Below are 15,954 nucleotides of genomic sequence, written 5' to 3' on the forward strand. Positions count from 1 at the left end.
GTGAAATGGCCTTCACTGACGTCACGAGCTTCGTGCAGAGGCCTTGTTCTATAGGTGGTGTTGGCTAAATACCAAAGGATGTTTGCAGGTGTCACGAGTTCGATCAGCACCTCCTAGAGATAGAAGGCCTCCGCAGTCTGCTTGTGACGTCAGTAAGTAGTCCATTTTCCCTCAGAATATTCAGGGAAGAAAATTCTCTTCTTGTGCCAGTATCATCGTTGTGAGGAAAAGAAATGATAGGGGCTCAGAATTGGCGATTTCTATGCCCCACATCCAATCACTATGAAGTATTTGTGAGCCAATCTGGGAGATTCTACGCCAAAATAAGAAGAAACGAAATAGGATGCTGTGTTTCAAAAAGTGGCAAACTTGCTATGTAGTCTGAATGACGTTTATGGCAAATAGTGCAGAGGCCTTCTATCTCTAGGAGGTGCTGGTTCGATATCCGGTTCGTTCTTGTCAGAAATTTTCCTGAATACGGAAAATGGCATTCGTAAACTTCTGGTAAAAATTCGTTGTGAAAAACTAGTGTCACGGTTTCTAAGTTGTTTAGTCATAAAAAAAAAGTGATCTGAAATTTTTTTAAAACATCTATCTTGTTGAATTTCAAAATAAAGATGCAGTGCGAATATTGTGAGCATTACTAAAACAAGGAAATTTTCTTTTTAAAATTTCTTCGGGTTCCAGGACTTTTGTTCATGCGTAAGCCCAGTTGGAAGATCGTGATCTAAGGCAGCGGCTCTCTCTCTCTCTCTCTCAACCTGTGCTCCGCGGAGTCGTTGGGGATCTACCCATGGGCTTCGCGGCCGCTCAGGAAAAATAAACTAAATTTAATAAATAAAGAGGCCTGCGGAGCTTTGCCATGGAAAAGAGATCAAACAAATGTTGAGAACCGCTGATCCGAGAGTACGCAAATCTCCAACGAAACTGGTACTTGTAGCCAGAAGCGCATTTTTATGTGGTTTTACTATCCATCCTCTCCTCCAATTTTTTAGGCCGGGACTAGTTTTCAAAAGTTTGATGAAAGACCTTTCACAAAACAATAATTCTATAATGTAACCGATTCGCTTATTTGCTGCATTTTTCCAGTTTAAAAAAAAATAACTTTTATAAATCTTTTATAGTGTAATCCCAGCTTTAGACAAATGATTGCTTAGAAATTCGTCTGGCACTCGAGTTTGTTGCGTATGAAGTTTCAAATAAATATGATTTTTTTTTTTTTTTTTGCAGAATCTCCTGGATTCATCTCCGAGCTTTCTGGTTGCGTACGACACGCACGAGAACTCCCTGAAGTGGAAAGCACCGACGGAATACAGTATTACCGCGATCAGTATTTGTTCGGATTCTTCCTGCGTCATCAGTGCTTCCGACAACGCTTTCTTATACGTCTGGAACATCCAGGATGGCAGTCGAAGGTGAGACAACAGTTTGTTTTTGGCATCAGAGAAAGTCTGGTGGTCCAGGTTTATATGCAGGGGGACTGCAGATGTGCACGTCACAGCACGGCAATTTGCATATGCCACATAGGTACCATACAAATGAAATCAAAATCTCGTTAGCTCAGATGATTGAAGAGGGGTGGTCCAAGTGACCAGACGTGGATCCAGGGCGAATTGTGCAAGTTCATTGGATCGTCCCGTGTTTTACGAGACCAAGTTTCCCAAAAAAATTTCAGGGAGAAAAAAAAGAATCCGGTTTTTGGTAGGGGCGATAGGTAATGCAGCATCTTCAGCTGCAAATGGAGCGAAGGCAGGCATCTTCAGCTGTGAATGGAAGCCGAGGTTAGACATCTTTAGCTTCGAATGGAAGCCGAAGGCAGGCAGCTTCACGAAAAATGGGTACATGTTACTGCCAAAGCCCGAAATCGGCCAGTTCTAACAGCCAACGTCCGAATTTCAGGTTTTCGCCGGCCTCTATCTACCGTGAATATATTCTCTATATAAGATAACAATATTCCGATTCCTTTGATTGTTAAGGTTGCCATGCTAAACATAATTTATGGCTGAGAATCGATTAAAATTTCAACTGGTTAATCAAAAAGTTTTAATCGATCAATCGAATATTTTTGAATACTAACCATTCATAACAAACGTAGCATTGGTGACTATATACACCAATGCCTGATGCTATAAAGATGTTTCATTTAAAGCACCTATTTTCTAGATGAGAACAAGTATGGGAATAAGATTAAGAACTTCTGGCACGAAGCAATTTAATATGCTGAAAATATATATTTTGTCTTATCGTAGAACTTCTCAATTCGGATCTTTTTATTTTAGAAAATCGATTATTTTAGGTTAGAGTGTTTCAAAAGATCTTTCGATCTTCATACCTTTGTTTGTTTCCTCTAGAAACTGTACGAAGTATCGTAGAGTAGGTTTCGCGTTCACAAAAGGTACTCGGGGTAACCGAATGCCAAAACTGAGGTTCTCATTGGAAAAACCAAAATTTGCGGGTGAACTGGCCTATTTCGGGATCCGGCAGTAACATAACGAGATATAAAAATTGTGTGTGGGGGGTGGGGGAGTTACAAATACTCCTACGCACGTCTGAAGCTCATCGGTGACGACCAGCTTTCCCTAGAAGCTAGGCGCGACTTTCACCTCTTATGCACGTATAAAGGAGCAAGCACACCTGCATATTTCTGGGGGTGGCCGATCACTCCAAGAGCCGAAAATATGCGAAATCTGGCTGTTCCGTAAACACCCCCTCCACGATCCTCTGAGTTGGGGGGGGGGGGATTTAATCCTTTGTCGTAAGGGTAAGCGCGGATCCAGGGAAGGTGCACCCGCAGAATATGTCTTCTCCAGCATATCGCCCCGTATATGTCCACCATCGCTCTATTCGAATCTGAAGATGCCTGCCTCGGCTTCATACGGAGCTGAAGACGCCAGCTTTCGTTCCATTCGAATCTGAAGATGTTTGCCTTCGCAGCTGGCGATAGCTGTCGCCGCTCCATTCGCAGCTGAATTTGTTTGCCTTAGCTCAAGTGCGGAACCAGAGGAGCGAATACGGGACAATCAAACGAACTTACACGATCCGCACCTTCTTATTCCTGTTTTTCCCAAAACCTCATGTTGGGAACGGGCCTTAATTTTAATTACTTATAATCGTTATTTTACGTAGGTTCACACTCGGCCGAGGCGGATCGAGTCCAATCGACAGGATATTGGTTTCCAGCAGCAGAAGCATCTGCCTCACGATGGACACCACTCAGAGGGATCGGACACTTCATCTATGGAATCTTAACAAAGGTGTGTCTGTGTTAAATACATAACTGTTTTCAACGAAATGAATCCTTAAAATACGTATTTTTAAAGTACAGTATTCTTTGAAAAAAAAAAATTTACAGGTCGGCACGTGGCAGCTTTCACTGCGGACGACTGTGTGACTTGTTGCGCTATCTCGAGCGATGGCAGCTCCGTGGCTCTGGGTCTCGCCAACAAGAAGCAGCCCGAAGCGCTCTACCTGTGCCATACAAATCAGTTATTCGAAGACAGGGCCAGCTGATGAAGAGAATGGACATTTTTACCCTCGCAGAACATGTGATCATCCAACTCTCAAATTGTGATGAGCTTTCGTGCTATTTCGCTAAATATAAATAATATATACCTTTTATTTATATATATCGACATCTCTATGTACGTAAATATCCTATGAACACACACAGGGGGGAAGCAACAAACGGATCTGTGTACAACGCGCGCATCCATAAATATTAAGTTTTGGAACGATCAGAAAATACGGCTTACGCCGAGGCCACACTCCTGTTCAGCTAGGCTCAAAAACGTTTCAAGGTTGGTCATGGGCGAGTAGCGTGAACGCTCTACCATTGGCAATGATCGTCAAATGTGGGAGGTTGGGCTCCGAGTACGACCAAGACTTTCCAGCCAAAGGATCCGCCTTTTAAAACAATATTCCAATGAGTCTGTCAACACATTGGTCGAAGAATGTCAACAGTCAGGACACAGGGCTCTGGAATCAATAATTTGCCAAAAAACATTGGGTCAGTGTGTAGCCAGTCTATGCTGTTGGTGCTTCACTGCAGCGAAAAGTCAAACAGTATAAACCCCCATGGCCTTTCCCCGACGTAGGCCTATTAAGTACCGACCCCCTCAAATTATGTAGAGACATAGTTGCCAACTTTGGAGAGAGAGAATTCGGGAGGTTTTCGCGCGGATCTAAATTCCGTATAGAAATAAATGTAAAAGTGATCTTTTTACAACATTTCAGGGATTTTTCATTAGTAAAAGGGAAATTTTCCATTGAAAAAACCGTGCAAGCCACCGCCAATCATGGCCAACCAGTAGGGGGAAGTCTCCTTTGGGTTAATAAATTACCTCGCAAACCAAAAACCTCCGTCTGGCCCTAAACGGGACGTATGGATAAAGCAAATACACGCGATCGTACCAATGTTAGATTTCAAAACGCCGCCGGATTGACGCTTGCTGGTCGGCGAATTTTCTGTTTTCTCCCCAAAATTTTTTTTTTTTTGGGTGATCTGAGGAAAGGGCGACAATTTACACAACGCTTATGAAGCAGTTTTTTTTTTCGGGTAAATTCTTGAGGAATAATTTATTCACTTAAAAGTAAGGATTTTTACAATCATGGACTTAATTCGGGATACTTGGCAGCTATGTAGAAAGGGTTTTTTTTGGGGGGGGGGGGGGGGCACGCCTATCTGAACTACATATCACTACAAAACAAAAAGGTAATGGAACCGATACTGGACGGACCAGAGAAAGGTATCACCCTTTGATTCAATAAAACTGCAACTAGGGACCTTTTTTTTTTACTAAATATATTCATACATTTCTTTTTTCATTCAAATTAACAAACACCTGCCCCCAAAACCTCTCTAAAGACCCCTGGTTAAGAACCTTTGTTGTAGATCAAACGCACTAGGACAAGGGTGCTTAACCTCTTGGGTGCACTTGGTGTATTGGTTTGGCAACGTATCACAGGCCACTTGAATCACCTGGAAATTTGCCGCAACACACTTGAGTCTCTTATGGCACATTTCCAGATGACTTGAGTTGCTCAGATCTGAAAATGTGCCAAGAGTACTGAAGTGATCTATAAAAATGCAGATCATTTAAATGAACCATAAGTACTAAGAGCAACTCAAGTGATCGCAAAGTGCGCGGATGACTACTCGAGTGATCTGGAATGTGCTCGCCAGCCAGTTGTATAATCTACGAACGTGGCATATGTCATTTAAGTGAACTGGAAGTGTACCGTGGGTTGCCAAAGTGATTTAGAAATGTGTTTTGGGTTGTTAAGTGATCTGGATGGATATGTGCTGTTGCAGATTAATTAAATGATCTGAAAATGTGCCGTGAGCCACTGAAGGAATCCGGTCACTTAAGTGATTTGGTAATCTTTCATGGGTCACTTGAGTGGTATGGTTATTTGTTGCTAAGGGCCATGGGTTGAGCATATATGCTACAGTAAGAAATGTGTCAGACAGGAAAGTAATATAATTATACAAGTGATAATCATTATACTGGATTGTTGCGATATTTGAATGCTAAGAACAGGTAAGAATATAGATTTTTGAGACAACTATTATAAAGTATGATCAAACTAAGGACTTAATGTTTTAATCATAAGCATCAGTTTTATGATGCATCTATAAAGCAAACGGTGTGACCACATTGTCTAAATGGCAGTTGAATGTACAATACAGATATCCAATATTCCTATATTTGGTAGACAGGGCAATTAAAACATGAATGGTATAAAAAGAAAACATGCTCGGGACTACTGCAATCAATTTATTTCAAGCTTATCAGGATAATGTGGAAGATTAATCACCAAGTTCCTTTTAGTAGTAATGTTATTTAAAATGAAAGCATAAGTGAAATAAAAGCATGTGTACTAGAATTCACAAAATTTCAAAGCGTTTTTGTTTTCGTACTAATTTGTGGGAGTATGCGAAACATTCTCCCCAAAGGAGTTGGAAGATGAAACAGCTGATAGGCAATGCAGTCAACTCGATATGGTTAAGGTGCCTATAAATGAGGCATTTCCAGGAGCGACAAAAGGTAGAAGCACTTCTACGTAGACATCAGGTAGATTTTTGTCATATGATATATGAAATTAATTATAGCAGTGTCAGGCATGTTTTCTTTTTGAATCGTCCACACTATATTTGATTATAATTAATACAGATGATGCTAGGGGATACATAGATGCACATTTGAACATCATCAAAACGGGAAATGCTAAAATGGAAGATTATTAATGACTAAAATAGATGACAAAAAAAAATGTTTTTGCCATCTATTTTCATTGTCAATGCAATGTTTTTGCTGACAATGTTTTGATGCAAATCACCTCAGATAGTCAAACCTTTTTGGATTTTGAAGTTCAATAAAATACAAAATTAACACTTCCAAGATTACTGTGCATACTTTTGAAACTTTTTCTCTATTGCCCCCATTGACCTTTATATAAGGTTTAAAACTCATGATACTACGTGCTGCAGCATTCCCTGAATCAGTTCACCATGATACAAAGTGTTTCACAGTTTGTATTATTGCATCCACTTTTCAAAAACAATTTATGAGAACTTCTGAAAACCTGCAACTCAGCCAATTGAGATACAATTATGCTTCATAGAAACTTCATTTGCAAATTTACATACTGATTTCACACAAATCATTAATAAAAAATATTTATTTGGTATGTTAAAAGATGCCCGTTTATGATACACGAAAGTATACATTGTACACTTTAATATAGTAATATAAAATTCATTTAATAAAAACAATTTATCACAGCAAATAATGGCAACAAAACAAATTTTGCCATTCCTCCATGATTTACTGCACTGTTTCGTGGTCTTTCATCTCGAAGATACTTTTAACAGTTACTCATCTTCTTGGAGAGACGAGGCTTTGGTTGATGAGAATTTGAAAATTTATAACTTCTTTTTTCTCCCATGTTCAATTTTTTGCATCAAACAGGTGAGAGCTAAAACAAGAATGAAAAATTGCTCTTGAAGAGAAATCAAACAGACAAATAGCAAATGATATACAACTACATAAACAGCGCGTCCAATTTTGGCATAAAAATAAAAGAGGGCGCACTTGACTTTACTTCCAAATATCTTTAGTTTTTAACTTACCATGTCTTGCACAGATGTGATCATATTCATGCTGGCAAAGGATCGGACATCCCTGTCTACATCGTATCGAAGTAAGGAGGTTGCTTCAGAAACCAACTCGCTACACCATGTCTCCATCGCATTCAAGTAGTCTGTCATTGAAAATACACAAAAGGACAATTGGTAAACACAACACTGGTAACTACCAGATCACCCAGTTTTGATGTTCATACAAATATACAATCTATTCAAATTTAGATTAACGTAATTTCTCACTTATAATACGCATACTTAATTTTAATATACCAACAATAAAATTTAAAGAACAGATAGTAAGTTTGTCAAGATCCTGAAAGAAAAAAAGGTGATTTTTCCACCTTTTCAAAAGCACTATTCGGCTTTCATGCTGACAGATATGTTGTGATAAATTCCGAACATTTTGTGCTGCTCTCAGCCTGCCATATAGTGACTACACAAAGAAAATTTTAGGCACCAATACCAATTTTTTATTTACCATGGCGATGTGGAATTCGCCCAGCCTTGAGGGACGGGGTCTATCAGATTCTTTTCCACAAATTTATAGGCATTTCCGATTTTTCAGGACTGTACAAACCACATGAAATAAGATTTAATGTATCGCGTCCATGACGAATATAGTTAGATAAGTGCCAGCTGCGATTTGTTTGAAGCACCAAAATTTTCACATTATAAATTAGGACTTATGTTTCATGTTCATAAATAGAAGCACTTCAAACATTTAAGCCTGTTACTTGCAATTAGAGACACCCATTTAGCATCTCTATACACAATGTATAAATCTGCACGAATGGAACTTGGGTTTTTTTTGCTTCTTGATACAGATTTTGGTTTTCATGAGCAATGCCAAAATTTCATAAACCAAGACTTTCCAGTAATATCAGCTGAAACAGAGGTTTCACTTAAGCTATCAGAACGTCATACCTTTGTAGAAATCATAGTATTATTTAGAAAAAGAAAGGGTGTTAGCATGACTTAAATTAACATAAAACAAAAAGTACTTTACATTAAACAATGGAGGTAAAAAAATAGTGGATCCTGCTCTAACACTTTCCTGTTGAGTATGACTTATTTTCGCGGCACCAAGTCTTACTAATACCTAGAGATTTCCCCCATTCAAAGCATTTTCCTGCTCAAAATGTTTTTCATGGTGGTTTTTAAAAAGCATAAGCAGGATCTGCTCTAGACTAAATACCATTTTGATTGAAAATTTGTAACAGAATATACCTATCATATTTGGACTTAAAAACTGATACCCCAAAAATAAATTTTATACAAGCACATAATTAGTGAGAAAAATGGTAGTAACATCATTTACCTAATGGTAAGGCTTCAAACAAACATCTAGAAACTGCAAGTCGAACATTTGGTACAGAGTCCCATGCGAAAGACAGCAAATTCTCCGCTATATTCTTAGCAAAAACAGCAGGAGGTAATGAGCGGTCAATAGCAAACTGCTGGCAAATGAGGATATACCTAAGAGGGAAAACAATCTATAACTGCTCATATGTAACAATATTTACACATTATAAGTAATATTTTTCAAGACAGATAGACAAATTTTTTCTTCAAGTGCATATGCACTTTATAGCAACAATTCTCGGACAGAGAGGCAAGAAAGAATCTTAACAGATTGTCGAAAATAAATGCCAAATATTCGCCGCGGGAGATAGTAACATCGTTAGGACTGGGTTTGACAGTCTACAACATTTCAAACCTTTAAGTAATATTTGTTAAATTCATAGGTTAGAGGCCAGGTAACCCACCTTTTCCACCTGAGGATAATTGATATAATTGAACCCCTTGATTATAACCCTTAACCCTATAAAGTCGGTTTATAATTGGAGGGAGTGGGGGAACCAGCCATATCACAGCATATGAAATATAACATTCAATAAAATCATAGCTGAAAAGAAAACAATTTGAAATAAATCTGTGCACGAGGCCAAAATCTAAAACTATAACTTTATCTAATGCAGATGTGCCAACATTGGCTTAAAGCTTCAATAGTGATGAATATTCAGCTTTGCCTGGGGAAAAGGGGTCCCCAAGACAACATAATCACAGTACAATAAAAAATAATCACTCAAAAATTTAATTTCTTTTAATTTTAATTCAAAGTTCATTAAATACAGCACCTCAGTGGCACTGGAACCTAGAAGGCTCCGGCCATATGATCCCCACCCCCTGAAACAACATTCCGAGGTCACCGAGTCCGGTAATAATTCACGAATATTCATGGCAATCCCAACCTGCATATTAACATTTAACAAACCTAGACCCCTCCCATCCGTTTTCTTTGTATCAGGGCACCTACGAGCTGCGCTGAACGATTCAAAAACCCTTTTTTTAGCCGGTTTTGGCAGAAGACAGATTTTTGAGAGTTTGGGCATTGAGTAGAGCAAACACCTATAGCAGGAAGCCTTCAAGCGAAGCTTTGACGTCATTGAGGTCATTTCACCTGCAACAATTGGATAAAACAGGTCAACGTATGTGAAATCTTTACTTTTTTTACAGTATATGCAATGACTAGGTGAAATGAATGACTTCAGTAACATTACGAGCTTCATGCACAAGCTTTCTGCTAGAAAAGGTGTTGGTGGAACAGCGGGTTTAGACGCAGCTTTACAGATTGCCTTTCGTGCACAGACAAAAGATCGGCCTGAGTTTGTCTTCTCTCGAACTCTCTCACATGCGTGAACAGATTCATCGTTATGGTAAAGATCAATGCAATTTTATAAAAATAAATAGAACACAAGAAACTCAGACAATTTTTTAAAAACCAATTTCCATAGTATTGAGAGTGTTTTGTAGCTCCGTAATTAATTGCAGCAGTCCATAGAAAATAGTAATAATTTGTAGCAGCTGGCAACTCTGCTAATGATATATAAATTAAAAATTGATAGCAAGTAATAGATCATTGTGGTAATAGAATATTTTTGTTGATAATTCTACATACGTTTGCCTCCACAGCCATTTATGCGAGTTGCAGAATTTATCTTGCAAATCTTTCAAAACTGACTTCACCGTTGCTTCATTTCCAGAAAGCTTTGACAAAATGACAGCAATCTGAAATAACACATTTCTTTAACATTCGATGCACAATAAATTAATTTTGATAGCGATTAGCCTAATGTAAATTTACAATAAACAGTAGAATCTTTATTGACCAAAATATGTGGCCAGACCAAAGTGGACAGAGTAACGAGTTCTGGTAACAAAATAGAAGAGAATAGTGGTGGCAATAAGAAAAAAGTAACAATCAAAATTGTTAATCAATTGAATCACCATGAAATATTACATTTTAAAACAGCGATATGAACTTAGAAACAGGTTCAAACAAAAATGGGGGGGGGGGGGGGAAATTACACATTTCTTGTTCACTCTCAAAAAAGATTTAAAAATAAAGTTCATTTAAAACCAAAAAAATTTCACAAGAGCTTCATATGATTTTTGTTCGAACCAGACAGCAATGTGCCATACCAGTGCCACCATCTTTGGCACCACTCTGCATGAGAAGGGTGATCATAAGTGTCAAATTCCAAAACTTAAAGCTGTAGTTTATCATGAACTTTTGTACTAAAGAAAACATGGCACAAATAAAATGGAAAACAGGAGATTTTTGGAACTGATTTGGCGACTACACACGACCTGTTTTCCTGGAACATTCTACTTTTTGCTGTCTCCATTTAGCAACTTCATTCATTTTAGGCAACAATTACAAATTTTTCATAATCATAAATGTACCATATTTTTTTGCCTAGAATTGCAAGGACTGAAGAGTATTTTTATTCAAGCATTACCTCAACAAATCTAAGAGCATGGAAATAAAAGAGCTGAACTTAAAGGTTAGACGAAATAAATTCACCTATGATTAACAGACTGCTGTTTATTACATTTTCAGCAATCCTCTCTATTAACCAAAGTTCCAAATAACCAAGGTGTGTTGACACCTACATTAGAGAACCTCACTGCAACAGATTAACAGGACTAATATTGTCAGTTTCAATGAAAGTCTGGTTTATAACAAGTAATTCTCTTAGGAGTGTAATACAGCAAAGTGTACATCAATGAAAAAAGTACAGTAATTAGCTATTAAAGTAAAATACATCATATAAAACATAGCCTTCAACATAGAATGAATTTAAAAAGCTATCCCAGTGAAAGCTGAGAAAACCACTTGCAGACTCCATTTTCCAGCATAACTAGAGTATAGGCCAACACATCTAACATAACTTTAATTTACAAAAAGAAACAAAGTTGGGAATGTCACTTTTGCCAGACAAGATTTGGTTTGTTATTTTATATACTTAGCATGAATTCTAGACCCGAACTGCTTTTCTCAAGTTTTTCTATCACTGACAGTTTACCGTGAAAGACAGTTTTACATTTGCGGTTGTCCTACATTACTTAACATGATTCAAAGATTAGTTGATGAAAAGTAATAAGTGGGTGCACAGGAGAGGGAGCAATAACGGATGTATACTGTACAAAATAGAATGTAGCAGGTGTTGCTGCTTGACACTAATTCATGAAATTTCAGAGACAATGACTGATCTGGCCGGATAGCTGTACAAGTCATGCAACGCACCCATGTTTATGCAAAACAATCAATGTTTAATTGCTCTTCCTTGGAAATTTAAAACTTTAAAAATGTCAGATAAAAATAAACATCCTTTTGTTTCCAAACAAGTTGAAATTTAAAAAAACCACCAGGTTACAAAAGCTTGGCTAGAAAAATTCAAGTTACCAACAGAACATAGATGCTTCAAGAACTTACAACAAAAACGAAACATTTTTGATAGCTTAATTTCATATACAAGTATAAAAACTCACCAGACGCATTGTTTCAAGTCTAACTTCACACACTCTATCGCGAATGAGAAACATGGCTACTGGGTAAATATAATCTTCCACATCACTATGGGAATATAGCTTCGTCAAAATAATAAGTTGCCTATATATAGAAGGGAAAAACCTTAGTAATCTGACTTGGATACGAAAATATTAATGGTCAACCAACATACTTTTTGAAAAAGCTTATTAATCATGGTGAAATGTTACATAACAGAGGAAAACAAATTAATTCAGAGATCAATATTCATACAATATTAGAACAAAATGGGAAAAACCCTTCTTTTCTGGAAATACGGGTAAAAATCAAAATTTCCATGATTTCAAAAAGAACATATGCACACACAAACCACCATTAATAAAACTGCAGCTGCATTTTTTGATATAACAGGCTGACAAGTAAAACAAGAATGTGCAATATTGCCACCTTATAATGAAAACCTTGTACTTTTCAAAATCGACATCTCACCTATTACAGCTGTAAAAAAAAAAAATAATAATAAGCAACGATCTGCTTGCTCGCTATAGAAAAAAAAATTTAACCCCTTTTGCCTGTTATTCAATGGGACGTTCCACCCCATTTATTGCTCTTCCTGTAAAGTTGGGAATTTTTGACGTACGAGGTTTTCATTATAAGGCGACAATGTGTTTCTAATTACCTTAAGATTCTGCGATTTCGAAACAGATGATCATGACTAAGAAATTATTGCCATATCAAATTTCAAAACATAGTAGACCCATGACTACACTGAACAACAATGAAATTGCACCCAACGTGAAAATATTCAATTCGAAAGAAAAAGGTAGACTTTAAATCATGTTTTACCCGCACATTTATGTCGTTTTTTCTCACCCAAACTTTTGAATTCAAATATGTTAAAGAACTTGGAATTTTTGTTGGCATCAGAAAAGATAAGACTTTCTAATTGGCTTTTTTCAACACAGGGTATCCGTAGAAATTATTCAAATACTAATATTTATAATTATTTTAAATAACTATATAACAAATATTTATTACACATAATTATTTAAAATAATAAATATTTGTTGGCTCTCGAGGAAATGACCGTGCCTCCAATCAATGTATTTCAGGCTTTTTCTAACAATTTCAAAAACAAACTTAATTCGAACATCAACATGCTTATAGCCTCAATACGACTACTTTACTCCATTTCTCAATCAATTCACCTCTGTTACTGTTCGAATTAACGTTCTCAAAACAGTCGCTTGTTACTTGCGAGCACAAAATCATGATACATCTTTTCTTTTTCAGCAGCTGCTCAATAGCTTCCTACATATTTTCATTTTAGCAAATATACAACCCCTTGCAATATCAATGACTTATCTGAGATACACACATTATTTGAATACCTTTTCTAATTAAACGTGTGCCTCTAGGATCAACGGTTTGCTATTAATTTGCAGCGCTTGATGTTATGATTTCAAAGGAAAATATTGCCAATTGAATAGCCAAGTTACATAAATTACTTTTGTTTCAGAAGCAGAAACTCAAAATTTGTTGTTAAGTGTTATTAGAAACTGTCATCAACTGACATTTTCCTCAGTGATATTTTTTTTCTTTTAGGAATAATTATGAAGATTATGAATAACTTAATATATAATGAATCACAAAAATCTGAAACATGGACAGATACAAGGGCAATGCCCCTACCGCCAGCTTCAAAGGTGGAGTCGATTGATGTAATGTGTATATATAGACATCTTGCCCCCCCCCCCAGACTTCAATGTCTATCTCCGCCTATGATCTGAAATTCTTAATGAAAATGTTGAGTCTTTTTGCAGACTACAATTAAGCAGCACATAATACACTTGAGTGGCACTTTTGAGAAGAATTGCTTAGTTTCAATGGCATGAACATTATAACAGATGTGCTGTACATTTTTGCAACGTATTAAAGCAAATTGGTATGTTAGTGTCTAATATATATTTCATTATTCATTCAACAAATTTAAAATAAATGATACCAAATCTTTAAATTCAAATTTGTTTTACAACACACGGTCGTTCAAATTATAACGTAAGAAGAGTTTTACTGAAAAAATTTACATTATTCAGGCAATTTGATTTACTTTCACATTAATCACTGAGTAGGATAATAACTTTTTGGCTCATAAAAAAAACGTGTGAGTACAGAAATATTACGAGATATACATACTGAACTAAAGTATGTCGAAACCTCCAGTTGTGCTCATTATCCATTTTCAAGAATTTTTTCAGCTGAGGGAGAAATTGTTTTCGATTCTGGTAGCATAAATGCTGCAAGAAAAAAATTTTATTCAAATAAACTAATAATGGTATAAAAATTCATGAACATTAAATACATAACATACACATTGAGCTTCATGCATAGAGCAATATCATATCACCCTCCATAATTAATGATATTGAAAAAAATATTTTCAACTTACTTTCAGAAAATCTGATAAATTTTGAACGATGCTAGCTCTAACTTCATCCAAGTCATTTATTAGAGAGAAGAACAATTGTAACAATTCATTTCCTGCAATTTCTGAGCCCAATATTGCTGCCAAAACATGTAATGATGCTGCTATCGTCCTCCTCACTTTCCACTAGAAATAAATAACAAAATGTGGGTGAGTAAAATGTTTCAACTGAATATATCAAGAATGACAATCCAAAAACAAATGAACATGTAAATGAAAAGTAAAATACTATGAACAGTACCTGCATATCAGATGCCAGAAGTTCACATAATTTACTCAAGCAGACCCAGTTCTTCTTGCCAAGCGTATATGCGACTGCAGGCAAGGAGTGGGCACAATATCGAGTTATCTCTGAATCAACTACATGAGATAGCACTGGCTCCACCATGCACACATATTTCAACAACAGCTCCGGTGGTACAATGTCCTGAAAATACATTTATATTTACCATAAGACATTGGAAAAAATTTTTAATTTCAAAAAATTACACCTACAGTAAAAACTTCAACACATGGGCATACATCAGGACAAGATGACTTTGGCAGGACAACGATTCAGGACAGATTTAACATAATTGATTATGCACAAACACTGATGTTTTGGTGATGGTGATAATGTGTTTTTTTGAGCGATAAAGTTTTGTGCATTGTATGATCAAAATATTGAAACTGATCAGTTTACTCAAATGCAAACGTAAGTTTAAATTTTCCAAAGCAAGAAACAAATCTCACCTGTTCATATACTCCTGGATACTGTATTTGATTATAAGAAGTTACTGGTTCGTCTGAAGACACTTCATTTTTTGAGTAAATCGTAGTTACTTCAAAAGGATTGTAGCTAAATTTCTGATCAGGACTACAAAGATCATTGTGCGATTGTTTCAATTCTACAAAAAAGAATGCATCTATCATTAAGCAGCAAAATATACTGTGAATGCTGTGTAAAAAGTGTAAACACTCCTCACACGCGAGTACAATTTTATCCAGTTAAAAACAAAACACATCAATTGGGATAATTACCTTTCAGTTCACCATCCACAACAGTTAAGCGAGCTTCGTCAAATGATGATTGGATAACACCAGACTTCGGTGAAACTGGTGCATCACACACATTTCCAGGACTAGTATCATCCACAGTACTCACAGAAGCACTCCTAACCAATGTCTCCACAATTTCCTCCACGTGTCTAAAAATTAAAGTATTCATGTTAAAGCCTGTTGCAAAACAGATGCTCTATGTTCAGATAAAATACAATTTTCTAGTTACAATGAACAAAATTTCTTCCCCTTACATGAAAATTTATCTCAGCCATATGTAGAAAAGATTTATGAAAGGTATTTGTTATACTAGAACCCTGTTAATCCAGTTACATTTGAGTGAAAGGGATCCCATTCAATGCTCTTCCTGAGGCCACGGGGTCCCCTACAAGCCCACCACATTTCACTTCATTATCAAATGTAATCACAAGATCCCCTTATGAACCAAGT

The 15,954-nt window shown here is 36.6% G+C and overlaps 2 protein-coding genes across 4 annotated transcripts in view; one reads left to right on the forward strand and one right to left on the reverse strand.

The window, feature by feature from the left end:
* LOC149078629 (NACHT domain- and WD repeat-containing protein 1-like) overlaps positions 1–3,596 on the forward strand; it is a 53,501-nt gene extending 49,905 nt beyond the window's left edge. The window contains exons 13-15 of the mRNA XM_089240767.1: positions 1,231–1,415; positions 3,127–3,254; positions 3,353–3,596. Of these exons, the coding sequence (XP_089096893.1) occupies positions 1,231–1,415; positions 3,127–3,254; positions 3,353–3,510 (471 nt within the window). The 3' untranslated portion in view covers positions 3,511–3,596. The remainder of the gene's footprint in view (positions 1–1,230; positions 1,416–3,126; positions 3,255–3,352) is intronic.
* A 3,067-nt stretch (positions 3,597–6,663) lies between these two features.
* The window catches only part of LOC149078630 (serine/threonine-protein phosphatase 4 regulatory subunit 1-like), a 147,208-nt gene continuing 137,917 nt past the window's right edge, over positions 6,664–15,954 (reverse strand). For all 3 annotated transcript variants that reach the window (XM_089240769.1, XM_089240771.1, XM_089240770.1), the window contains 10 exons: positions 15,487–15,653; positions 15,199–15,353; positions 14,708–14,893; positions 14,431–14,592; positions 14,178–14,278; positions 11,984–12,104; positions 10,107–10,216; positions 8,466–8,623; positions 7,133–7,263; positions 6,664–6,978 (listed from right to left, as the gene is read on the reverse strand). In XM_089240769.1, coding sequence (XP_089096895.1) covers positions 6,964–6,978; positions 7,133–7,263; positions 8,466–8,623; positions 10,107–10,216; positions 11,984–12,104; positions 14,178–14,278; positions 14,431–14,592; positions 14,708–14,893; positions 15,199–15,353; positions 15,487–15,653 — 1,306 coding nt within the window. In that variant the 3' untranslated portion in view covers positions 6,664–6,963. The remainder of the gene's footprint in view (positions 6,979–7,132; positions 7,264–8,465; positions 8,624–10,106; positions 10,217–11,983; positions 12,105–14,177; positions 14,279–14,430; positions 14,593–14,707; positions 14,894–15,198; positions 15,354–15,486; positions 15,654–15,954) is intronic.

Source organism: Pholcus phalangioides, unplaced genomic scaffold (genome assembly GCF_987345545.1).
Source record: "Pholcus phalangioides strain wild (caught in Gottingen) unplaced genomic scaffold, Ppha-v1.0 ptg000013l_1, whole genome shotgun sequence".
In the NCBI taxonomy this organism is placed as follows: Eukaryota; Metazoa; Arthropoda; class Arachnida; order Araneae; family Pholcidae; genus Pholcus; species Pholcus phalangioides.